The 25,974-nt window shown below is 41.2% G+C and overlaps 2 protein-coding genes across 2 annotated transcripts in view; both read right to left on the bottom strand.

Annotated features, from left to right (window-relative positions):
* sned1 (sushi, nidogen and EGF-like domains 1) overlaps positions 1-10,730 on the bottom strand; it is a 46,629-nt gene extending 35,899 nt beyond the window's left edge. The window contains exons 1-6 of the mRNA XM_034140859.1: positions 10,467-10,730; positions 3,617-3,904; positions 2,217-2,357; positions 593-755; positions 371-496; positions 4-117 (exon numbers count right to left, since the gene is read on the bottom strand). Coding sequence (XP_033996750.1) covers positions 4-117; positions 371-496; positions 593-755; positions 2,217-2,357; positions 3,617-3,904; positions 10,467-10,685 — 1,051 coding nt within the window. The 5' untranslated portion in view covers positions 10,686-10,730. The remainder of the gene's footprint in view (positions 1-3; positions 118-370; positions 497-592; positions 756-2,216; positions 2,358-3,616; positions 3,905-10,466) is intronic.
* A 798-nt stretch (positions 10,731-11,528) lies between these two features.
* Positions 11,529-25,974, bottom strand: part of crocc2 (ciliary rootlet coiled-coil, rootletin family member 2) — a 41,036-nt gene continuing 26,590 nt past the window's right edge. Inside the window, exons 24-36 of the mRNA XM_034140855.1 lie at positions 23,053-23,291; positions 22,782-22,941; positions 22,523-22,690; positions 20,935-21,319; positions 20,727-20,857; positions 20,055-20,175; positions 19,801-19,964; positions 18,520-18,960; positions 15,905-16,054; positions 15,614-15,814; positions 14,055-14,165; positions 12,693-12,872; positions 11,529-12,596 (exon numbers count right to left, since the gene is read on the bottom strand). Coding sequence (XP_033996746.1) covers positions 12,513-12,596; positions 12,693-12,872; positions 14,055-14,165; positions 15,614-15,814; positions 15,905-16,054; positions 18,520-18,960; positions 19,801-19,964; positions 20,055-20,175; positions 20,727-20,857; positions 20,935-21,319; positions 22,523-22,690; positions 22,782-22,941; positions 23,053-23,291 — 2,535 coding nt within the window. The 3' untranslated portion in view covers positions 11,529-12,512. The remainder of the gene's footprint in view (positions 12,597-12,692; positions 12,873-14,054; positions 14,166-15,613; positions 15,815-15,904; positions 16,055-18,519; positions 18,961-19,800; positions 19,965-20,054; positions 20,176-20,726; positions 20,858-20,934; positions 21,320-22,522; positions 22,691-22,781; positions 22,942-23,052; positions 23,292-25,974) is intronic.

Genomic DNA, 25,974 nt, shown 5'->3' with positions numbered 1-25,974 from the left:
TACCTGCTTCACACTGACTCCCTGTGTATCCAGGAGGACAGTGACAGAGGAAACTATTAATCCGGTCTGCACAAGTCCCTCCGTTCTGGCACGGATATGAGGCACACTCATCAACATCTACAGAGACAGGGAGAAAATACAAAGGAGGTAGTGTGACTCTTTTAATTAGAAGAAAACTTCTGTCAACGAACAGTGAGTCAGGAAAATATAACAGATTCAAATGATACAGGTATTAGGGAAATATCAATGTGTCCTTTTGGCAAGTCAGGTGTATTCTAGTAATATTATTTTCACACACTGATCCAAGGTACTCATTCATTCACAGTGTTCTTCGGTCATGGAGCAATAGGCTGTGTCAACCACAACTCACCAATCTGGCATCTTTGCCCGGTGAAGCCAGCCAAGCAGGAGCAAGTGAAGGAGGGGTTTCCTGTAATGCAGTCGTCTATGCACTGGCCTCCATTCAGGCAAGGTCGCAGGTGCTGGCACACTGATGCTGTAGAGAGAGGTCCATTTAACACAAACCTAAAAGCAAAAGTATTAAGACAGCCAGGAGCAGAAGGATTGATCTATTAGTCATTGCGGGACTTACCAGAGTCATTGCAGCTACCAACTTCCACATTTGCATCATCGATACGAAAGACCCATTTGCCCGGTTGGCCCACGTTAGTGGTTCCCTCGACATTTACCACATCAGCAGTGCGAGAACCGGGAATGTTGAAATAGCGCTTACCATCACCAGCATTGAAACCTGCCTGGGAGGAGAGGAACGACGAGGCAGACATCAAGAGACAGCTGAATCAGAGTCCAGACATCTAAAAACAACTGCTTTGTTTCTTCACATGTCATCCTGTACATCGCCATTTGTGTCCTCCACTGTTCACCAAACATCATTACATTACAAACAACACTATTTTTGACTGCACACGATTTGTGTCTTTTATTAACACAGCAAAAACCCAACAAGATCAACTCTCCCACACCTCGTCCCAACAGATCAACTGAAGATGAAATATCCACGGTTCTTAAACTTGCCCTGAATCACCTGGACAACTCCTACATTAGGATGATATTCATTGATCTGACCTCTGCATTGAGTCATCTCCTCCAGACTGAACACTAAACGTAGGGACCTCATCATCAGCGCTTCCCTTTGCCACTGCCTGGACACTGGCCCTTCTGATCAACAGACCCCAGGCTGTCAGGTTTAATGCCCCCCCTCCCCCCCCTCCACTCTGAACCTGAACACTGGGTTCCACAGCGTTGGGGCCCAGTCCTCTACTCCCTTTTCAACCATGACTTCACTCCTGTGCATTGCTCCAACACTATCATCAAGTTCACAGATGACACCACGGTAGTAGGCCTGATTACTAACAACAATGAATCAGCCTACAGGAAGGAAGTTCAGCTACTGGCAAAATGGTGTGCTTACAATAACCTTCCCCTCAACAACACCAATACTACCCCAAGACCTAAAGCTGAGGACACACCCCCATTTACATAATGGGACTAAGGTGGACAAATATCCACCTTTAAAATCTCTAAAATCTCTGAGGATCTCTCTTGGTCGCTCAACGCCTCCAGTGTGGTTAAAAAGTCACAGCAGCACCTCTACTTGTTGAGAAAAGAAAGCTCAAAGCACCATGATGGACCCCGCACACAACAACATGGGCTGTGTAGATCCCGAAGCAGCTGGCTCAGGAACAGTTTCTTCCACAACAACATAACCCTGCTGAATTCTTAAACTCAGAACTAGCCCACTACCCTCCCCACCCATGACCTTCGAACTACTGCACTAGCCCGCCAACACACTCCCCTTTCATACTCATGGGGCTTCTACCCACAGCTCCTCACACTCAGGGACCTTACTGTACACTGCTTTTTGCACATATTTATTTCACTGTATTCAATATTTATTCAATCTGCATTTAACTATGCCTGAAACCCTACATCCATAAATGCTTTAACCTAGCACTTTATCTGTAAATACAGTATATATTTAATATTTATAAAACCATGTATCTCATGGAACAAGCTGTATATACTGTAACCCATATATCTGAATATACTGTAACCTCATCTGCACTTCTACTCTTTGCAATTCTGGTTGAATGCAAACTGTATTTCTTAGTAATATGTGTTCTAATCTAATCTTATCTAATGTAATAACACAATGGTGAAATATGTCCTTGGAGTCCACTACAAGGTGATCTTACCTGTGCTGCAATCCCTCCCAGCCCAGCCAGGTTTCCTCCACTGCTGGCATGCATGCCTGTGGTCCAAGTGATGTTATTGTACTGGAATATAGTGAAGGAAAGCTCTCCGTCTGTAATGAGCACCACTTGGAAAGTATTTACCTGCATAGAAAGGAACAGGCTCAGTTCAACCATTTCCTGATTCTGCGGAATTAGGTAAAATACATTTATCTGACAGAAACACTTTTTTGGAAAACTATGAGAATGAAGAAAGGTGATTGAAGATGAGAAATGATTGTAAATGTATGTATAAATGTAAATATGTAAGTAGGAATAACTTGCAGAAATGATATAAAGGATAATCATTGATCAGCAGTAAGTAAGGGGTGGGAATTAATAAGCATTTGCTTCCTCCTGCTCCCTTTGGACACATATGATTTATTATTATTATTAATATGAACATTTTTGTTGAATATATACATTTTATGACTATTTTTTGTTGAATATATAAATATTATTATGAATATTGATAAATACTGTATTCTAACAATACGGTATTCTGTTTTTCACTTTTTTTTTTTTGTATCTGTTCGAAATAAAGATGGAAATGAAAAAAAATGAAATGACTTCTTGGTTTGCAGATTGCTTAATCTCACTCAGGCTACAGACATAATAGACTCATCTGGGCCTGTTGGTGAGGCAGATAGCAACAAATTAGCTTAACACAAACAATAATTATAACCCAAAGTTAACTGCTAACAAGAATGCTATTTCCTGGAATCTGAGATAATCTAGGCCAGTGGATTCCACTAGTTTCTTATCAAATAAACTGAAATATCCATTTATTTTACATGTGTTTATTTCGGCTGATTTTTTATGTTCATGTTAAATTACACTGCAAAAAGTTAATATTGTTAAAAAATAAAAATGTTAAACAAATTTGCATTCTTACTACTATCTCTTAGAGTGGATCTTTAAACAGTTTGTTTATTACATTCAGTTAACTCTTTCAATTGATCTGCGTTCAAACTGGTTTTATCACACTCTTTCTGGTGACATAGGATGTATAAAGTTGTAACTGACACAGGTCTGTGTAGGTGTGTACCAATCCATTTACTGAAGAATAATAAGACAATATTAAATGCATTCTTTCTCAACACAAACACTGTATATTGGATGTGTTTTTAAAATAAAATCGCAAATTCTATTTTATAAACTAATTGAGCATTATTTCGAAAAATAATCCCCCCCCCTACATTTGCTAATCCTCGACCTGTGCCAGGTCTTACTGTTTAAGTAATGTCACTTGCACACCCTGCTTAAGAATCACTGATGAAGGTACTTGAATCATACCTAGAGAATCAGGGCTGTTTAGCAGTCACATATAGAGGGACAGCTGTGAAGTTTAGTGTGAGTTATACCGGTGTGAGAGAGCTGCCTCCAAAGAAAGTCACTTGGTGCCATGTAGCGATGAGGACCCATGTTGCATTGAAGTTGGGGAACTCTGAAAAGTACGTCTTGACTTCCCCTGAGGCCCTCCTCAGGCTGGAGGGCTCCTGGCTCTCTCTATAGAACACTCTCCCTGCTCGACGGTTATCCACATCTGCCCAGAATGGCGCCACAACCCTTCTGTCCCCCGCGATCGGAAATGCTACAGGAGTGAACTGGGACACCTCCCTCAGGAAAGATACAAGGCCATTGTTGTTGACCTGAGGAGAACAGATTTGGAATGTGAATAGTGATATATTTTGTTCAAAATGAAGAAGCCACCGGGACCTGTTTGTGCGGTTAGGAGGGGTTAGAGTAGAAGTGATGAGAAGAAGAGGAAAGGTGGTCAAACAGAGGTGTTCTGACCTCACGGGGCTAACAGCAGCAAGGGGAAGCCGACACTCCCTTAACGGATGTTTGCACTTCCTGCGCAAACAGACACTTTCTTTACTCCATGAAATGACAGAAGCTGAACAAAACAGGTTTGTGCTGCTCACGTCACAGATGTCTGCCAACAGCAAAGTAGCCACATAAATGAACCCACCGTACACACATCTCCTCTGTGAGAAATGCACACTCAGCACTGCAGATATAGACTGAAGTATTGTATAATATAAACTTCCTAAAATATGAACTTCGGCAGGTCAATGTGTATTGCAGAAGCAATTAAGCAACTCATTGTTGTCAGGCAACAGAAAACAATTTAATCAATTAACTTTCACTCACAAAGGTGGAGTTTTTTTTCATTGCAAATCAATCTTTGGATTTTGATCTGCAATTCAAACAATTAAGATGGGATGACAATAATTCTTAGTTTTAGACTCAGGATTGATAGAGCAACAGCAAGCCGAATGCCACAGAACCAAGACAGTAAATGTGACAATTGTTTGTGTGTAAGAGGGTTTATTGCAATGATGCTAGATAAAAGAGCTATTGTGAGTTTCAGGAAAAGCTACAAATGATGAATAAAAAAGAAGTAGGGTCCACAAAGTCAATGAGGGATGTCAAAGAGAGAGGAGACACAACTGATTCATGTAGTAGATTCTAAAGTAGCACGTTGCAATGTGTTCAATTGTATTTTGAATGAAAGATTATGATTGGAAATGAGTAGAGTAGCCTTTACCCTGCGTGTACTTATATCAGAAACATATCACAGGTAAGGTCCACCAATGAAATGATCTACAGGCTTAAGGGTTGGAAATGTCCACTGAAGGCTTACATTCTTTCACACAAATATTCTGGATCAACAACAGGAGATGCACCATGGCATCTATCCTGTTTATCCTAGTCCCCGGCTTGACCTTTGACTCTCTGCATTAAAGTGGCATGTGACAGCGACAAAGCAACGTCAGATGGATCGGCTTTGCTCCCTGCATGAATGAAAACCATAATTTGAAGGACTTTGCTGTAAAAACAGCAGAGGAAGTTTTGTTTGGCACGGCACAGGGGCTAAGTTAATTGCCCGACCACAGTCTTCCCCTCTGCATCAGCGTGGTGAGAACATGGCTGATGTGGGGAGAAAGAGGACCGGCTGCAGGGGCAGGGCCCGGGGGTCAGCCAGAGCGCTATCATATAACGGGAGAAAAACAAGAGAGAGGGCACAGTGTTGGATGAATGGAAGGATGTACAGGAACGACACACCTCCCACACCAACATGCCCACTAATGAGAGACCTGTGGTGGCAGCAGTCTGGAAGTCACCCATCGTATTACAGCAGCAAAATTAGTGTATGAAATCATGCTCAACACTAAAGAGAGTTTATTTTCCAATGCTGGAATAAGTTGAATTGCCTAATCCAATCTTTAGAGGCATCTGGAATAGCTTGAAAAAGTGTATTTCTTACTTGTTAAGATGTTTTAAGGGACTGCTTTGACATGTCAATGACCTTAGAGGAATTTGAACTTACAACATAGTTTTCACAGACTTTTTCTCATGGATTGAAACAAGGCTATAACCTGGTGCAGACACTCAGTAAAGGGTGCGTATGCATCACACTTATGTGAGAGAGTGAATGGGTTCAGAGCTGCCTTGTGTTATGCTGTAACATGACCAAGGTCAGGATCACAGGGGAGAGAGGTGCGATCAGCAAACCTTGTAAGAAGTACCTCTCCCCCATAACTCTTTCCCTCACTCTCAATGGTGCCACTCCACTCTACGACTCCCTTGTTATTTTTTGGGAAGTTATTTTCCGGATATATCCAGGATTTTGCTTTTTTGGTTTTCTTTAGAGCCAAGCAATTTATGGACTAAAATAAACTTTCATCTGGCTTGAGTCAGCCAAAGCAAAACCCAAAATGAAAAAGGTGCCCATGAATCAGGGCAGGAATACATTAGTGTTCCGTGTCAAAACTGAGGTTTCACAGTTACAAACTTTTACAATTATTTGATGAGACCGCAGTCTTTGCACTTGGCCTATTTCCTTAGCCCTTTTATCTACAAATGGTAAAGACTGAGCAAAAACACCCATTGAAACAGTGTGAAAGGACTCAACCTCCTTGGTTCTGAAGGTGTGTTGTAATGTTCTTTTTTTAACTATAATTGTGCTTGCAAAAAAAGATTACAGAGGAAGAATTCCTCCGTTGAGTAAATAAAAAATAGACAAGAGGATATTCAAACCATTTCAAACACACTTCTTGGAATGTATTAACTATCATCAGTGCACTGCACAAAGAACCTACACGTATAATAACATCGTAAACCAGTAACATGCTATCTAATCATTTGAATTAATTTAGTAAGTGAAATGTTTTGGCTAGGGGCAAAAAAGACAAACTTTCATGACGTCGTGAAATAGAATGGGTTCATGTAAGTTGTTGTTTTCACATGTGAAATAACCAGCATTGACGAGGAAAATCTGATGTGACTCAGGCAGAAAGAATAACTACTGAAGAGAATGTGTTAAAGTTGTATTAACGTTCTGTTTATTTACGTTAGATATCTATTCTAATGAATTAGCCACAAGTAATGTTTTGCTAACGTAACATTAACTTGCTAACATACCATTGGATGAGACGACTACCCATACAGCTACTGTAGCTAACGTTGGGAAGTACAACCAGTGCAGCCCAGCGCTGTTCACATGGGCATCATGCTCTGACAAGAGAGCAAACAACAATAGTTAACAAAAGTGGTGTGTCCTGTGTTTCCCCGGGAGTTAAAGCAACTAGAGGGTTTGAACTTGGTTGTAAACATTGGGAAAATGTATAAAACGGATGTAGTTGTTTGTAGATATTAAATGTGAAAATGTTTTATATTAATCTCAATTGAAAAGTTGGATATTTCGGGAAATAGGCTTATTTTCTTTCCTGCCAAGAACTAGATGAGAAGATGTAGTGGATTATTTGTTGGCAGGGTGCGTTGACTTCCTGGAGTCTTGTCATCACAAAGTGCCTAAGAGGCAACCAGCAGAGGCTGCAGGAAGTCACTGCGCTCTGGCCAAGACACAGTCTGGTAAAAACTGTCCTGTAAAACCACAACTTGCCATTTTGACACAAACAAGCGTCCAGTGGTTATGCTCAGCTAAGCTTTTGATCTCTAGCTTCATAGTTTATATGCAGACTTTAGTGTGGTATCTTCTAACTGAAGTCTCCATAAGAAAGTTCAAAACTGATCCTTTGAAGGACATCATTTACTTGAAGACTTTCAGGCTTTTTTGAAGTATGTGCAGACATATCTTGTCAGTTGCATATGAACTGTTAAAATAACTCAGCCTCTTATCCCACACATGCATATAAAAAGCACCCATTCAGAGAATCACGGATAAAACTTCAGCACAAATCTTTGGGCCATACATAGTGATGAGTGAAAGTGAGTGAATGAAAATGCTCCAACTGAAGTGTTGGAGCTCTTTTGAAGAGCAGATGAGCACTAGCAGATGTGCAATCTGTGAAGCAAAGTTACTCTTCAGCATGATCTTGGCAGGATTCTTGACAAATGGATTTGAATGTTGACAAATACCACAGTATGTTGAAGATTTGAATACTATACATAACATGTTTTAGAATATAAACATTTACAACAAGCCCTAGAAACGTTTTTTCCAATGGGTTTATGCATCCACAATAAATACCATTAATCATAATCATGTATTCTCACATCTGCTTTCAAAATGTTGTTCTTTCCTCTCTGACCTTGAACATCGTCCTTCATGTTCTTTACACTGGTCATCCTTAAGAGGAGTTAATCCATGAACTGCATTGTTTGGAAGCCTAGAAGACGCTTTGCAGATACATCTGTGTTCTGTTAAAGTGATTGGTCATTTCTCAGATAAAGCAGCTGGACAGTTCCAGGGGGAAGACCCCTGCCATGTTATCTGAGGCGTGGGAGGAGGGGATGGGGGACCTGGAGGAGGAGAGATCCCAGCAACATGTGAAAACTCCCTGACACAAACCATAACAGAGGGACAGCCTGGTTACCAGGAGGCAGAAGTAGGACAGGAGCAGGACAGGGGGGGTGCATGTTTGTACAGGGATGTGTGGGATCTGTTCATGTGAGATACAAACTTCTGTAACCAAGTGTCACACTTCTGCGACTGCTGTGTGACTTGATCACAACTGCTAAAAGGAGGGTATGGTTTAAAGGGATTTGTTTTGAGGGGTTTTAAGGTATTCCTTAACAGAACCAGTTATGATAATAGAGAAAGACAGCGCCCACAAGCCATCTTAAATCAGTGTGGTTCTCCTGCTTCCATTTGGCTGGGAACACATTATTCACACAAATGTAGCACCTCACTGAAATATGAACTGTTCAAAGCTCTCAGGCGGAGAACACCATGTGGGCCTCTGTGCTTCGCCTTCTAATGTTTAATGGATCCAGGTGAGGCATTCAAATGAGTGACTGTAATTTCAAGTGCCTGTCACAATCTGAAATGCCTTGCGTGACTACGGAACTACATTCTAATGAGATGCAGGATATCACATCACCACCACACGGCATATGTCAGAGTGTGGACTTCTCAGATTTGATCTCTTTCAGGTCAGAATTCAATATGAGATCAACAAGCCAAGCAACCGGTAACTTGTGTTATCTTGTACAAATCAAATGATGTGTATCGGTTTTATTACATGATAAGTGATGTGCTGGAATCCATTCAAATCTGGGAAGGACCACAATTGGAAAGCAATTGGGATACAAACAAACTCCAAGAGTGAGTTTCAGGGCATTCTCATTCCCAACTTGTAAAGTGTTGCAGCTTGGTCTGTGGCCTCACGTGTCCAAATATAACTATCTGCATCCCCCTACTGTCCGTTCTGTTTATGCAGGGCTGTGTGCAGTGGCCATAGTAATAATGACAAGTGCAAAGGAGGGGTTCAGATGGAGTCACATAAAGAGCAAGGGGTGGATTGATGGATAGATAAGTTAAACAAATACAGGAATTTACCCATGAGTAGGCTCCGTTAGGAAACTAAAAGTCAATGTTGGCTTGTTTTAAATGATATACAAATATAATATCGTATTTAAATTAAGTTCAAAATGAAATTAATTCTAACCAAAACCATGACTTTTCCTAAAACAAACAGTTGTGTTGCCTTAATCTAGCCAACTACTAGCACGCTCTCCTTACTTACGCAACACCCGTATATAGTTAACTTACATTAAATACGATAAACATTTATCCTACATCACCTACACAACAGACTTACATTTCTTCATACGTGAATATTTACCTAACATCACGTTTGAAACAAATGTAACTTACTTAGAACACTTAACCAAAGGTATGTGCATTACATATTAAACTTGTTTCACATATGTCGCATAAGGTTAACCACTTGTTCAAGTCTATCAGACTATCATGACTGTACCCAGTGCATTAAAGAGTGACAACAAGGGGTCCTGGCTCTGCTGCTTGATTTGAGGATTTGTGAGTAACTAGTGTTGAGTTTATAAAAGACACAAAACTCAAACCCTGCACTTAAAAATACCGTGCCAGTGTCTATGCACTTTGTGTAGATGCAAAAGAGTTTTAAAAATGTCTTTATTGGAAGACTGACATCACCCCCTTGGCGTAGATGCTTAGATTAGAACGATGACCTTTGACCTTGCCCATTGTTGCCATGGTTCCTCGGGCTCCCCTGCCCATGGTTTGAACAGGGAGGGGGCAGGCGGGGCTCGGAGCGAGAAGGAGGGGAATCTGAAAGCCCACGCGGATGCATAACCACAACAGGTGGTGTTGATTTAAGGGAGTTCTGCCTCTCCATGCGCTGGAACTGAACCCAATACATGACAAAGGAAGATCAAAGTGTGTTTCAGTGTGGTGCGCGAAAATCCTTGTCAAACCATTCAGCTTCCTCCCATGAGCACTGTTTCTCACTCTCTGTCTCTCCGGCAAGCATATTTTCCCCCCACTCTCTCTCCTAAAAAGAACTGCTCACAGATGCTCCATCCGCAGCAACAGTGAGAACACAAACTGTCAATTCCTTTAACAGCTCATTGTAGACTTATTAGAACAGGGCTTACCACTGTTCTGCTAATAGTTTCTCACACACTCTCCCTCAGTGCACTCAGATAATGTCATGGAGGATTTTGATTCCACCCAAGGGGAGAAAAACATGATATTCTACAAATGAGGTTACACACCAGAGCTTGTGAGACACACACCAACACATGCAAACTCTCAAAGGGCACAGCAATGTAGTGTTTGGCAGAATGCCAGATCTCATCTCCCTGAGGCTCTTATACAATCCACACCATGTCAGTTTCAATTGCCAACTGCAAAGTGCATGCATACACACACATAAGAAGACATAAACACACAGTAATAACAAACTGCTCTGTACTCACATAGAGTCCTGTGTGCCTGTCTCCAAAGAAGGGGAAAGCAACAGAGATCTTCACGAGCCGGGAGCCTCCGTCGTCCTGCGCGATGGTCTGGGAGTCCCCCACGTCCTGGCCAAAGGGGTAGAAGTCCTCCAGGGGCACGGCGGGTTCCACCCCAGGCAGCAGTTCCAGGGAGAGCAGGGTGCAGAAGCAGGGCAGCAGGGCTTGCAGCACCAACACCATGGCCTCAGCCACCCAGGGATGGAGCTGACAGCAGGCACTGCAGAGGGGAGGGAGGAGCACACACACCTGAGGCAACAAGAGCAGAGCAGAACAAGACAAGACGCTGCGTTCCTCCTCTCAACCTCAGCAGTGTGAATCCTCCCCTGACTGCTCTCTGGCTCTGCCTCTCTCTCCCCTCTCTTGTCCTTCAGTAGTGAACTGGGCTTCTTGTGTGAGACAGGGGAATACTGTAGATTCCTTGCATTCTGCTTGCTGCTAGGTACTGCATAAGCTACACTCCGTCTCACTCAAATGAAACGAGGGGAGGAATGAAAGAGAGCGAGCAGCGTAATTCAGCTGAGATGTGTTTTTTTTTTTTAACAATCCAGCGATTTGGTCCCTGATGGTCAGCTTAGAAATATCCTCAATAAAAGCTCTATTCTGCCTGCCAAAGGAGTTCTTTCAGTTTTGGCCCCACCTCCCCCACAGGGATTCACTACCTTGCATAATTAGCTCCTTCCAGCCAATAGCTGAAGAGAGGCCGGTAACTGGATAACCACTGGGCGGATCTATGATAATCAAAGGGCTGCTTTAAAGAAACTCTGACAAGATTTTCCCCTTTCAGTGAAACTCTCACTATGCACAGTTACAAAGGCATGCAGGGTTACACAGTGAGAAGACATGCATGTGTACTGTAGTGAAAATGCAATAAGTAAAGTGAATGTAAGAACTGAAAAGAAAGAAAGAGTCGAAAGAAGTAGCTTGGCTCGTAAGAAACATACATATTTACATACAGTAAATCCATTTGTGAATGAATACACAAAAACACATGAATATATTAAATGTTTCTTATTATCACAGAAAATAAAACATTATTTCAAGAATTTTTGGATTGGAGAAGGATTACAGACATATCGCAAGCAACTTTGAAGGAACGATGATCTCCACAAAGTCTTGCAACGATCTTTGGAAGAAAACACTCGGGACAGCAGTGGAGACAGAGAGCGAAGGTCATTCTCGCACCAACAACACTAAATCCACAAAAGCTTTTAATGGTGCGAACCAAAGCCAGAACTCACATGCCATGAAAGGGCAGTGCTGTCCTTCCCAAAGTTCACAGAAAACTTTTTCCAAAACAAGTTGTGTGGCCAGAAGAAAAACATAATTGATTATCAAAACCTTTCTGAAAATATATTGTATAACTGTGCTCTCACACACAATCACAGCTTTGGCACATTATCATTGGTTGAGTCAAATACATGAACATATCATCAAATAAATGAGTTCACACCATAGAATCTTTGCCTGAAAGACTAACTCATCAAAGCAGGGGAATATGCAAACAAATATTGTTAATATTTGAATCTATATTCTCATTAGAATACACAAACAGTGTTTCGACATATTTCGTAAATGTCCCCTCTGTGGGACTAATAAAGGTATTCTGATTCTGATTCTGAAAATGTAGTATAGGAATAATCATCAGAGTATGAAGCAGCAACTAAGGATACTTTTGATCACGTTGTTTCCTAAAAAAAATGACACAGCATAAACAGACTTAGAAACGCCAACCGCACCAAGCCAGAGGAAATCCTTAAAACAATTTGGCACATCCAGTCCACTTCTAAACAAAACATTCATTGTTTGTTGTTGTTGAGTTTGCCTGCAGATTAATGTAATCCGGAGTGCACATGTGCATGGGTGGGACCGAACGCCTTAGGAGAGTGTTTGTATGCGCGTGTGTTTCCAAATGTGGACGTAGCTTGTAACATACTGTTGTTGGGAAGCTGCCAGAGGAGCAGTGAATGAGGAAGCCAGAGGTGCTACATACTTCACTGCAGGCTCTGCCTACACACCGGGCTGCAGCATCTGATTCAAATAAGCCTTTCGTCTTCTTGTCTCATGATCTAGCTGTTCTTTGAGAGTCATCACCTATTCAAAACAAAGAAACAAAACAAATTGAGGGAAGAACACAAAAATACAGAGACATAAATCGAACAAAAGAAAGATAAATGATCCACACAATACCTGTTCCTCTAAGCATTTCACCCTCTGGCGATGAGCCTTCTCCCTGCTCTCCAAGGCCTGCTCTACTTGAAGCTGAGTGTCTCTCAGGCGATCCGTCTCCAAATCTAACTCCTGGTGATGGCGGGCAGTCACCTCCAGGAGGTGCTGTGCATAAGAGTGCTCCAACTGGGACATTTGAGCCTGAGGACAGTTCACATACGTTTAAAGAAGTGAAATAAGAGTAAGAGAAGAGTAAAGGTCAGTAAGTGTAAACAGTGTTGGTACAGAAGGGGGACACAGAGTTTCTCTGAAGCTGAGCTGACGGAGGTCACGAGACCTGACACACAGGGGGTTCTTATTAGAGCACAACTACAAAACACATACTGGTAGAAGGCAGTATTATGGATAGATGTAAACAATTAAATAGAACTCAATTAAAATTCAATTTTCGACAGCATTGAAACTCAAATGCAGTGCAAGACCAGTACTACTTGGTAATGTTTAAGTCTTTGTTTATAAAGAACAACATATTAATACAATTCATGTTACACGGCGGGAGCAGAAAAAGAAAATAAACAAGTCATAAAAACTACAGGTTTAAAAACAATTTGGTATATAAAGAGTAAAACGTAGTATAATGAAATAAGTAAATGACCTAAACTCAGGAATGCTCTCCGATCAAAGTGATGTGATCATGACCAGGCTTGGGGAGTAATGGATTACATTTAACGAGATTACGTCATCAGGATACAGAAAAAAGGTAACTGTATTCGATTACAATTATATAAAAAAAAATGAGTTATCAGATTACTGTTACATTGAGATTACTAGCAGGATTACATAGTTACAATACATTTTGAAATAAAGATCGATATATAATAGGTAGACGTAATTAACTAATTTTCTTTATGGTTTATATTTAGGGTACTTTAATTCTTCTTTATTTTAAATACATTTCTTTTTGAATGCAGTAGATGGACACCTGATTTATTAAACAAAAGTACAGTCTATGCTTTTGTTTAATGCATTAGGTTTAAAGAGCATTTGTTAACTATAACTGTTACTAACATTTGTATATGAAATATCATGGGTTACATTGTTGCATACACTTAAGTAAAAATCATCTTATTGTTATTTATTTTATCGTTTTTATTTGCATTGCATTTGATATTGAGGTTTTCCAAAAGCAACGGAAAGTAATCAGGTTACATTTGTTTTCTATTTTGATACTCATATTAGCCTACTGATTACTTTTTTTGACATGTAACTAGTTATTACATTTTTGAAGTAACCCTCCCAATCCTGACAAGTCTCTTGGTCCTGGCTAATCCCTGGCAGCTGAGAGACTCCTGCTCCCCCCTGGCTCTCAGAGCAGTGTCTCACCTGCACTGTCTGCACCTCCTCCTGCCTCTCAGCCAGCTGCTGTCCCAGCTGCTCCTTCTCTCTGGCAGCAGACGCCGCCTCCTCCTCCACCCTCAGCCTCTCCATCTCCACCTGACAACGACACGAGGGGTGACATAATGTAAACGACTTTACCATGATTGTTCTGCACTCATGTGCATTCCTGTAATGCGTGTAGCAGAAGCTAAGCTCAGAAGTTCTCACAGTCCACCAACATGTTTCCATCATTACAAGATGATTTGCACAAGATATGAATAAGGACATGAATATGTGGAAAATGGAACAAGCTAAATTACGCCAATGACACAAACTACAGTGTGATGAACAGCTAATTATCTTGATGCTCTCCTACCGAATGGATTATTATAACTGCACATTAATGTAACTTAACGCTTTCGGCAACTGCCCGTCCTGATCCGGGATGTGGCAGAAGGCTTCTGAGCGACACTAAACACATATTACTTCAGTCCTGGCTTATATTCGTATCTGTGCTTCCAGCAGCTCCAGAATTGACTCTGAGATGCTTTTAATGACATTTAAGCCCTTTCAGGTTTGGCTCACTCATATATTTAAGATGGTAGACCTCATATTCAGCATCAAGACTTTTCAGGTCTCCTGACAAAAAAGCTGTTTAATGTTCTTGGGTCCCAGCTTTTACTGTTTCAGTTGACACTATGAAGCTGCTTCTCATCGCCAATCAGACCTTTACGTTGTTTGTATTTGTATAACCTCAACTGTTCTTTATGATACATCCTACGTACTTCAAATCAAGTAATCAGTAGGCTAATATGAGTATCAAAATAAAATAAAACTTGATTTGATTTACTTCATTTGTGAAATAGTTTGAATACCCTTAGTTGGATTACAAAGTTAAAGGGATAGTTAGGATTGGGGGGTTTTCTATTGTTGGTGTATTAGATGATGGCTGGCACACCCCCATTTTGGGAGATAAGAAATGTGCTGCTGCAACAGGGGCAGCAGTGTTTAGGACGCAAACAAACGTATATTAGTTTCAGTTGACTCTATATCTAGAATATTTTCACTGCTTCAGCTAGCCACCAGACATCATTTTTTATCGGGAACAATTGGAGTTATTATAAATATAGCGTACACTTAAACTGATGTTTTTTTGGATATTTTTATTTTTAGATGGGCCTTTTTTAGGAGGCTCAAAGTGCTTTGCTGCTTCAATCCACAGCAGCACTTCATACTCCTGGTTCTTCTGTCTTCTTTTCCATACTCCTGGTGTGACCACCACTACCTACTGTGGGTAATACACTGACTATGGATGCCTCATACAACCCCTCTTTATACACATGTAAACTATCTCTTTAAGAATAAAGTCACTTTGGGAAATATGGCCCTGTTTCCAGTTTTATGCAAAGCTAAGCTCACCAACTGCTGGCAGTAGATTCATAAAAAAGCATCCACTGCTGTTTATCTTTTTATCATACTCTCAATAAGAAAGAGACGTAATAATTTTTCCAACACGTCAAACAATTCATAAAGTATACAGCAGTGCAGCTTATAGACCAGCTCACCTTCTCCAGAGTCTTTCTGAGCCCCGACTTGTCTTTACCAAGGCGTGCTAGCACCCTCTCCATCTCTGCTCTCTCACTCTGTAGCTTTTGCAAAGAACTCTGCAGATTGGTGACCTTGTCCTGGAGTTCCTGCTTGTCTCGCTGAAGCTGCTGGGAGCCCCCCAGGGCCTGCAGCTCGGCTTCCTGCTGTTGCTTCAGGCTCTGGTACACATTCATCCATACAAATAAACATCAGAATGGAGCCTTGACTGTTGCAACCTTCCATTGCACTTTAACCTCAGCGTGACTCACCTCCTTCAGTGCCCTGTTATGTTTCTCCAGCTCAGAACTTTGTATCTCTAGATGGTCTTGGGCTCTTCGAAGGCTCTGGGTCTGCTCGGTTAGTGTGTGGTTCATCCTCTTTCTCTCTGAAAGGGTATCTCGTGTTTTATCCAAACGTTCCTATGGGCACACACACGTTAAAATGCAATAATATATCATGGGTGGATTATGAGATGATTGGTCATGGGCACAGGCATGCCAACTCTCCTAGAAAGGGGCCAAAGACAGAGACGTAGCAGTTGTTCAATAGTTACTTATTTAGTGGGAATGCTGATACAGCATTCCAACTATCTGTTCTTCGACGCACGAAATTCTTTATTATTCCGCCGGGTTATTTTGCACCTCTTTTTCTCCCACATTCCACATCGCAGAAACTCTGTTCAAACATCAAAACGTTCAGCTCGGTCGGGAATCGATTGACCTTGGTAAAGAGGCCTTCTTCAGATTTTAGAGTGCGTGATGTCACAGCTAGAGTGGAGGACAGATTTAATTTTTCCTTCATATTTTCTTTTAAACCTGCCATAATTCCCAAACCCTACATTCCTGAGACATCATTTTTCATGAGAAACGTAGGAAAACATCTCGTAAAATAAAATAAAAATAAATTAAGCAAAATAATTAAACAAAATGCCTCTTGAGGGCATGAAGTGACAAAAACGTTCAACATGTCTCCATTAAACCCCATTGTAAGTTCAGCCTCATCTTTCCCCACCACATCAGCCGCACACCTTTAGTTAACCCGAAAGTACACAAAGTGCACTTCAGATGCTCAAGTTCCTTGACATGCTTCACGCTTTGAAATGTCACCGATATTTGTTACGGTTCTTTAACAACACGTTCACATGTAAGAGGTTTATCTCTCATTCAGAACAATGAAAATGCTCTCCTCTCACTGATTACTGCACATCACCATGGAAACCTTTGATCTCTGGACACGTCGTTAGCTCAAATATAAACACCTGTGTCATGGAGCACGATGATGTCATAACTCCAACTGACATGCTCAGAGCAGCAGACTTCAGATAATGGTTAATGGTCCTGCCCTCAACAGCTCTACGTCAATTATGGGGTGTCATCATATGCCGTTTCCATGGAAACGCATCCCTCGCCATAAAACACGATGTCGCTGTAACTCCAATGGACACGGTCCGATCGTCCCCCAAACTTCGCTTGTATATCACCGGTCCATGCCTCAACAGCTTTACGCCAAATCTGTGATCTCACCATAGGCTGTTGCCATGGAAACGCATCCCTCGCCATAAAACACGATGTTGTCGTAACGCCTATGAAAAAGGTCAAAACAGCATCACACTTCAGATAATAGTTAACGGTCCAGCCCTCAACAGCTCAACGCCAATTATGGGGTTTCATCGTATGCCGTTTCCATGGAAACGCATCCCTCGCCATAAAAGACGATGTCGCTATAACTCCTATGAAAATGTTCAAAAAGTGCTCAAACTTCACATGTGTGCTAACAGTCCAGCCGTGAAGACATCTACGGGACAGTTTTGAGATTTCTTCAAATGCCGTTGCCATGGCAACACAATGCTCACCATGAAACACGGTTTTCTCATAACTTCAGTGAAAATGCTCCAAACGGCCCGAAACTTCACAGGTTTGGTAACGATGCAGCCATCAACGCATCTAAGCGTATTATGGGATGTCATCAAATGCCGTTGGCATGGCGACAGATCATTCGCCATCAAGTTAGTTCAAAAGTTTGCATTTCAAATATTCTGCTGCTTTTCCAAGCCTTTTTACTTTCTTTTCTTCTCTCATCACACATTCAAGCCCCCAGTGTTCATGTATCATTTCAATCTAAATTCTTCACTTTCTTCTTACACATTACATTTCAGCATAGCAGTTTAGCGTCAGCTTTTCAGCATAAAGCATTCCCACTAGCAATTTCTTCAGGAATTGCATTCTCTAGTTTTTCTTGTTGTTTTGTTTATCTTTGTGGTCATTATGTGTCTCTGTGTGGTTGTTTTGGTACTGTATGTTTGTAGTTTGTTTTGTATGGGGTTATTTCTCTCCTATGAGTAAACAATGAGCCATCATTTCATTCAAACATGATTTTTTACTGACCCTTTATTTCTCCCTTTCCCTTGTTTTGTGTCTTTTTAAAGTCTTTGACATATTGTTGAATGTCGGGCTAAGTGTTGGGATTTTGCTCTTGCTTTTTACTGCACTGACCTGACAGCGTTTGTGCAAACCCAGAGATTTATACCAAGCAATGTCATGTTTTTGTTTGCTCAGTATCTTTAAAGTGCAGTCCCAAACTGAGGCCGGAAAGCTCTCCTGAGAAGCTCTTGGAGAATTAATGAGCTTGCCTGAGCATTTTATCGCTCAGTCTTTGAGGTCATTCAGGAAAACCACAAATGTAAATAAGAAATGCTCAGTGTGTAGCTGAAAAGGTAACATAGCTGCACTGTAAATCAACACAGCAATGAAGGCATGGCTATTCATCTTATTTGGAAGTTTCAATTAAATATCCTTATGTTAAGAGAGGGGAAATGCTTACAAAAACAAATACACAGTGAACATGATTTGTTTTGTGTTACTGAAGTGTTTTCTCTTCCCTGTACCTGCAGCAGCCTCCGGCCCTGCTCACTGGCTGTCAGAGCCCTCTGCAGCTGAGAGATCTGCTCCTGCAGGGCCCCGCTGCTGCTCCTGTTGTCACTGAGGCTGTTGGACAGTTTGTGGAGCTGTTCTCTCAGCTGGCTCTCATGCTGCTCAGTGCGAGCCAGTGATGTGACCAACCGCTCCTCGTTGACCCTCAGTGTGGCGCCGCGGTCCTCGCTCTCTCCCAGCTTCCTCCTCAGCTCTGTCAGTCTCTCCTGCAGGGCCCCTGACTCTGCCTCCAGTTCTGCAGCCCTGAGCTGGGTCCTCTGCAGCTCTCCTTCCAGAGTGCGCTGGGAGAGCTCAAGACAGCTCACCCTGCCCTCTGCTGCTTGTAGAGACTCCTTTAGATTCTGCTGTTCTACTTTTGCACGTGATTCTAAACCCTGAAAGAGCTCCAGCTTGTCCTGCAGAGGAATGGACAAAGAGTTCATCAATTTTCAGTGAAGATGTTGTACGCTGTTTTAGTCAATCCTTCGTCTCACATTAATTAAAAAGGTTTTCTTGTGTCCTTAAAGGAAACAAATTCTTGTATCAACTGCAATAAAATGATAACCACCAAATATTCATTGTTTTCCCATATATTAAATGAAAGCTGGAATTATTTTGGATTTGTCAATGATTAGCATTTTTGGGGCTGAAACCAGGTAAAAAGCACGGTTTGACCATTTTGTGAAAATGACTGTTAAAAATAGTAATAATAATAATAATAATGGGTTCCATTTATAAAGCACTTCATATTCGAATTCAAATCCCGAAGTGCTACAAGCAGAGAACTCTAATTCACTCATTTTGAATTTACGGCTCTAAATTAAAAGCCTGATATAATAGAAAGCATAATTGTATGCTCCATTGAACATGGTTTGAATTGGGAAATGTTTCTCCTTAATAGTTTCTGTAGTTCGGCTACACAATTCTTTGATACTTATTACACAGCTTAGTTGAATACTGGATTCTGATCAGTCAATTTGGACATTTCAGCGATTGTTAATACTCATTGAGTTGATAACACACCACTGTTATGCAAAATAATGACAGTTTCTAAGGAGGATCAAGGGAGAGAAGGAAAGAGGTTAAAATACCTTACAGACGTTTGTACGCTGTGTAACGGACATTTTTTTTCTTAGCAGAAGCAATACGATAATTTTTAAGTTTTCAATTCATATTGGATTTAAATATAAATAAAAAGCCAAATATGTGCCTTGTCAGACACAAGTGTTAAATCTTTCTCATTGACTTCTACATACTTGCAGTGCCCTGGACTCGGCCTCAGCAGCTTGCAGACCAGTCCTGAATCGAGCTACCTCCGCTTCAAGGTGTCTCTTCTCCCTCTCTGTGCGACATGCTATTTTTTCCTGCAAGGAAAGGGCTGTCTGCGTCTCTTGCAAGCACTCTGACATCTCTCTTTTTCCTGGAACAATATTTGAAATATTTGCTGTGTGTATATAAAGAATAATTAACAAATATTGACTGTGTTTGTAGAATTCACTGCTTTTCTTACCCTGCTCTGATTGCTTCAAGGTATCCTGAAGTTGAAGCAGCTGGGTGGCTGACTTCTCCTGGCTGCCACAGAGCCCTGTTATCTGCTGACTTAGACCAACTATCTGAGCCCAGGCTTCATCCTAGGGGAATAACACATGGTCAGAGCTCAAAAGGTGCCAAAAGATTATTCTGAAATATTAACACACAAATGCAACAAGTGAACTCAATTCAAGATTGTTGAAGTGATTTGGTGGTCTAAAAAGCAAAACCGGCTTTAGGTCCATAATCCCACTAATAGAGATTAAAGGTCACCTACTGTATTATGCAAAATCCACTTTTTCACGTCTTTGATACATACACATGTGTCCCCTCTGTGTAAAGAGATTCTGAAAGTTTCAGGAAAAAAGATTCTCTCACTTTTTGTCCCGATCCATTTACTGTATATAAAAACCTGTCTGAAAATGAGCTGATCAGATTTTGGCCACTTTACTAAAGTAAAAGACAGAGAATCAGCACTTTTGAAAAAGGCCGGAAATAGAGGGGTATGAGGCATGGCTACAATGTACGATCTGTTTGGTATTTCGAGCCAAACACTTCAGAGACATGTTTTGTATATATCTGAGACCAATAATATATTGATCAAAAACTGTATAATAGGGGACCTTTAAGTTATTAATACATTCAGATGTACCCTGTCTCTTTGTGTGTCCCTGAGTTCCTGCTGGAATTCCCGCAGGACTGAATGCAATGAGTCAACGTCCAGCTCTTCATCTTCACCATGCGACAAGGACAGCACCGATCCATCTGTCTCACTGTCGCCCCCTAACCAAAGAACACACTTATTAGTGGTTCTTCCCTATTGCAAAAAAGAATCTTAAAAGTGCAAGACGCTATAGTACCTTTCCCTTGCAGGTGTTTCCTCCAGGGAGAGGAAGACCGTCTACGGGACCCAGGTGTGCCTGACAGAATTATTTGGCTGATGCCAAGAGTTTGGCGCAGAGCTGAATACAGCGTCGCCAACTTCAGCTCCAGGTCCCTGCGTTTGGCATCGGCCAGGCCCAGCTGCTCCTCCAGGCCGTGGACTCTGCTTTCAGCAAAGCCAACCTGCGCAGAGAGTTCCGTTACCTTGTTCTTGGCATCTTCCAGGGCTTCCTCCAGCTGGGCGGTGGTTTCTCTGTGCCTGCAGTCACTTTGCTGCTGATAAGCTTCTCTGTCCTGCAGCAGCTCGCGGTTCTGATGCTCAGATGTCTCCAGTTCCACCACACGGCGCTGCAGACCTGAGACCTGAACAAACACACAGAACAGCATCACCACACAAACCTAATACTATATACTAATCATGCAACTATATGATACTGTGGATTATGTCATATGTAGCATACAGGTTATAAGAAAGAAACAAATGTAAGAAAAGAAACCCCTGTACTACACTTAGAAAGATTTGTTTATTTAAAGCAAAACCAGTAGCACTTTTTTAAAGCTATTGTACTTACAGGATGTTGCTGGTTTGAGTTTGTTTCTTTATGGTTGAATGCAAATATTGCAGCTAAGTTGCTTTGGATAAGAACATCAGTTAAATAAAATGTAATGTAATAACTTATGGAGGAAAGAAGCTGCAAAAATGAAAATTGACTCAATAACTTGTGCCAAACATAATAGCGAAGAAAATTGATAAGTTGTGACTTCTGTTTTAGTTTGTTTCTTTATTTATTTAAATCTTGTATAAATCACCATTTTATTTTTGTATTTACTATATCATGTGTTATTTGTTTACATTGTATGTTAAGCAGGGAGAATAAGGTTGAATTGAATTTTGTGGTAGGTTTTATGAAAGATTTGAAGAGTGTTTGCAGTACTATGGGCAAAATGATAGGAACTAAAGCAGTGAAAACGGTGTTTAACAACACTGAAGGGCAATTCTTGAAGAAACAGGCCCTCAGTGTTATCTAGCGACGAACACTTCACTGTGTAAATAAAAGGGACATGGTTTCTGGAAAGGGCTAATGTGATTTGAGCTGACAACATGTTCACTGATAAGGTTTCTAAACAGTTTCATCAGATGTTAAGGGGGAAAAGAGTCATTGTTGAGGCATAGACTGAAACAACAATATACTTTGGACATGTTTATGCTTTTATAGCAGAGCTTCTCAACTAAGCTCAGATGTATGATGTTTAGATATCTGTTGTATTTAGTTTGAAAAAAGATACATGAACCAGACTTCAAGTACCTCATACTAATGTAATCCATTTGGAGTACCTAGTGTATCAAAACGGCGAGTAACATTATGTATTTTTGCAATGAAATCAAGTTACCTAATAAACCGCAGTTCAAATATATTTTACAAAATATTGAAAACTTAAGCTAAACCATCACTGTAATATAAAGTGTCTTTTTGTTCATGTTTTCTGTCTTTGCATAAGTATGGCAGGTATTCAAAGTGGAATGTTTGCTCTAGCATGTTGTTAACAGAGCTGAAGGCCATCTACCTCATTCAGCGCTGCTTCTCTGCCAGCCTCACACTCCAGCACTCTCTGCCTGAGAGAGAAAGCCTCGCGCCGAGCTTCCTCCTCCTTCTGCTCCTCCTGACACACTAGGGCCTGCAGCTCTCGCAGCTCCTGTTTCTGACGGCTGTCCTCGCCTTTAAGGACCTTAACCTGCTCATAGTAACAAAGCACATGGTACTTGAAGGTAATCCTTTATTTAAAATAAATCAGATGGAAAGCTGTTAGCTCAATAATCTTTCACCTGTCTGCGCAGCTCCTGCAGGTTTCTGCGTGCTTGCAGGCGAGACTTCTCCAGCTCTCTCAGACTGATCCGGAGAGTGGTTACCTCTTGGAGCATGGAGTTCCGACATTCCTCTGAGACAGACACTTTCTGATCCCTCTCCTCAAATGCTCGTCTCAATCTAGTCAATAGATTTATAAAGTTCGAAAGACAAAATCTCCATTCCTGATGAACAAACTCAGAAAATAAACTGAATAAAAGAAAAATCTGCAGTTCCATGTGACAGCCATACCTGTTGTTGTCACTCTCTGCTCTCTTGATAAAAGCTCTCAGCTCCTGGTTAGAGGCTTGTATAGCCTCTTTCTCTCTGGTCCCGTCTCCCATTAGCCTTCTCAGGTCAAGAGCCTCTTTCCGTTGCTTGTCCCGTTCCTGTACACACTCCTGGAGCTCTCTGTGAGCCTCAATCAGCTCAGTCCGTGCTTTAATAAGTCCATCCTTTGCCTCCTGCAGCTGCCAGCGAAGTCCCTCCAACTTCATGTCCAGATGATGGAGAACGAAAAAGGCATGAAATGTCAATATAAGGATAAATTAGTAGGTCTAATGGGTGGACAGTAAACCTCTTATTATCTCTTCCAAGCATAAGTTAAATTGCTCCTTTGGGAATCGTCCACAGTATACAATGTATAACATGTCTAATATATGTAATATTTAATGTAAAGTGCTTTGAGCACTTGGAAAAGCGCTAAAATAAATACCATTAATTATTATTATTATTATTATTATTATAAGTGTTAATCAGAGTATGTGTATCAGTCTGTCGAAACCTTATACTACTTATAAACTTAATATTTTTACATTTATGACTGTACTGTATGATCAAGGACCTCTTGTCGTTGCAGTGATTTCATTTGAAAATCTTCATTTTTAAACTACTAAATACCTTCACTGACAGCTGATTCCTCACTCCTCCTATCAAGCTGCTTCAGTAGCAAAAGGCATGTCCTGTCTAGGCTAAAAACAAACCTTGTCTTATCTGTGGAGGGCCACATTTTGGTATTTAAGGTGGCTCATACAATGCCTTTCATAGACAGTTTGGAATCATTTGAAACTGGAGCCTCTGCAGATTCATTCCTTTCCTGATATGAAATGAACCACTACAGTAAGGCACAATATAAGATGAATAAAACCCCAACGTGTTATCTTCGTTGCAATCTTGACTGTAAAGGATATATATCATATATCATGGTTTACCGAGGAGATAATTAGAACTTTAAGAAAGAAAAAAAAGTCTTAAACAGCTGTTACTAACTGTCTGTTTTCAACATTATTCAATAACCAAACACAATAAAGTCTTTATATTCTGTAAAATCTTTAAGTTACATCAAAAGATTAAGCACGTGTATGTAATAATGAAAATTGAAAAGGAAAAACCCTTCAGCTTACTATAGGACTGATTTGGGATCAGATAATGCATAAGAGCTCCATTGTTTGTAACCTCAACATCTCCTATTCTAATCATCTGACACCATATGACCTATATTCTGTTTGAAGGCAATATGTTGTGCGCAGCAAGAGGAATAGGGAGGACAGAGCTTATCAGGGCATGGATAAGAGCCAGTCGGCCTGCAGCCAGGTGCTGTCTTTCCCCGTCTCCTTACTGCGGCTCGCAGCGTGAACTTCCTCAGAGAGCAACATGATAAACAGCAGACCCCACGGGAGGGGTGGGGGAGACGGAGGATGAGGAGCAGGATGAAGAGGAAGAGTGTTATGTTCAGAGGCCACACAAGATGTTTTTTTCTCATAAACTCTAATGTGAGAAAAAACAAGCCAGTGCTGATCTTGCCAATTATACTTTATTTTATCTTATTTTGTGGGGGGTTGCGGAGGAGAAGGGCAGGGAATATGAGGGCAGCAGTGTTGTGTTATGTGGATGGGAGAGGGGGACCTGGAGTCCCAGTGGAGCCAGCCTCTCGCTGCTGCAAGCGAAAAAATAAACACTCCCCCACCGGCTTATTTACACAAGGGGTTAACTCAAACTTTGATTTCATATTATGGTATCAAGGATTGTATCCCCCACCCTCTCGCTCTCTTGTCTTCCCTCTCCTTCTTACTTTTCATGCTCAGTAGCTCTCTGTCACATACTCTCACTCGTGCTTTGTCAGTGTCTGACATGAGAATCCAGAGATGGGATTAGGGAAAATAATCAAACAAGAAAAATAGCAAGCGGGGCGGCCAAATATGACAGTGTCGCTGATGCTTGACTTGATATATGGTAGGGGAGTGCTGTCCAAACCTCAAAACCCTGCTGCTCTGGCTCCACACAACCTCATTCACAATACTTTGACAAGACTAAGGAGCGGAGTGAAGACAAGATGATCCTCAGTTTTGCTTTTTCATTGAAACCAAAAAGTCCCACATAGATAAACAATACCCTTTTCCAGGGAAAACAGTCTTTTAAATCAAGGCCTGGTGAGGCCCTCATAACCCTGCAGTTATATCTTAATGAGGTGACTGTGAGCTTGTTATTTTACTAAAACGCCCAGCGACCCTGTGGCTACAATCCTGACCTGAGGCAACCCCATGAGATGAGATTTACAGCTCTCATTTGGCTCTGGGAGGTATGTCACTGGGCCAAAAATTATAGTCTTTAATTGCTCTTTTATGTTTATATTAAAGTCAATGGAACTACATTTTCCTCCAGTGAACTTGACAGGAAAAAGATGCACTGAGTGAGCGTGTGCTGAGAGGTAGTCTTAAGATTGGACACTACCTCTCCTTGTGTGATTTGGCCCTACACTCTGCACCTGATGGCACTGCTAGTAAAGCTCCTTGGCAGTGGCCAATGTCAACAGCACCCTATGGTAAATGGCTCTCCCTCACACTGGTACTAATTGGTGCAAACTCCCCTCACGTTAGAAGAAGATCCATGGTATCCTATCCTATGCCAAGCCAAACAAGCCTTTCATTTCCCATCCATTTCTGCGATCCTGCATTAAGAACCGCCTCTGGTGACATACAAACATACATACATACATATAATATGATTTGTTTATTAAATCACTGATTATATAAAAATGCTATCATTCACTTGAAGGGTAACTTTTGGTACTTTTCATCAGTTCATCGGTTCTTTGGTTTAGTGTTGAGAAAGAGCGCTGCATCCACAACCAGGCCGTAGGTATTCTACACTGTCAATGTACATCCACTAAAAGTA

This window comes from Trematomus bernacchii, unplaced genomic scaffold (genome assembly GCF_902827165.1).
Source record: "Trematomus bernacchii unplaced genomic scaffold, fTreBer1.1, whole genome shotgun sequence".
Classification (NCBI taxonomy): domain Eukaryota; kingdom Metazoa; phylum Chordata; class Actinopteri; order Perciformes; family Nototheniidae; genus Trematomus; species Trematomus bernacchii.
Note: the sequence above shows the minus strand (reverse complement) of the source record. Positions and strands in the feature narration are given on the sequence as shown.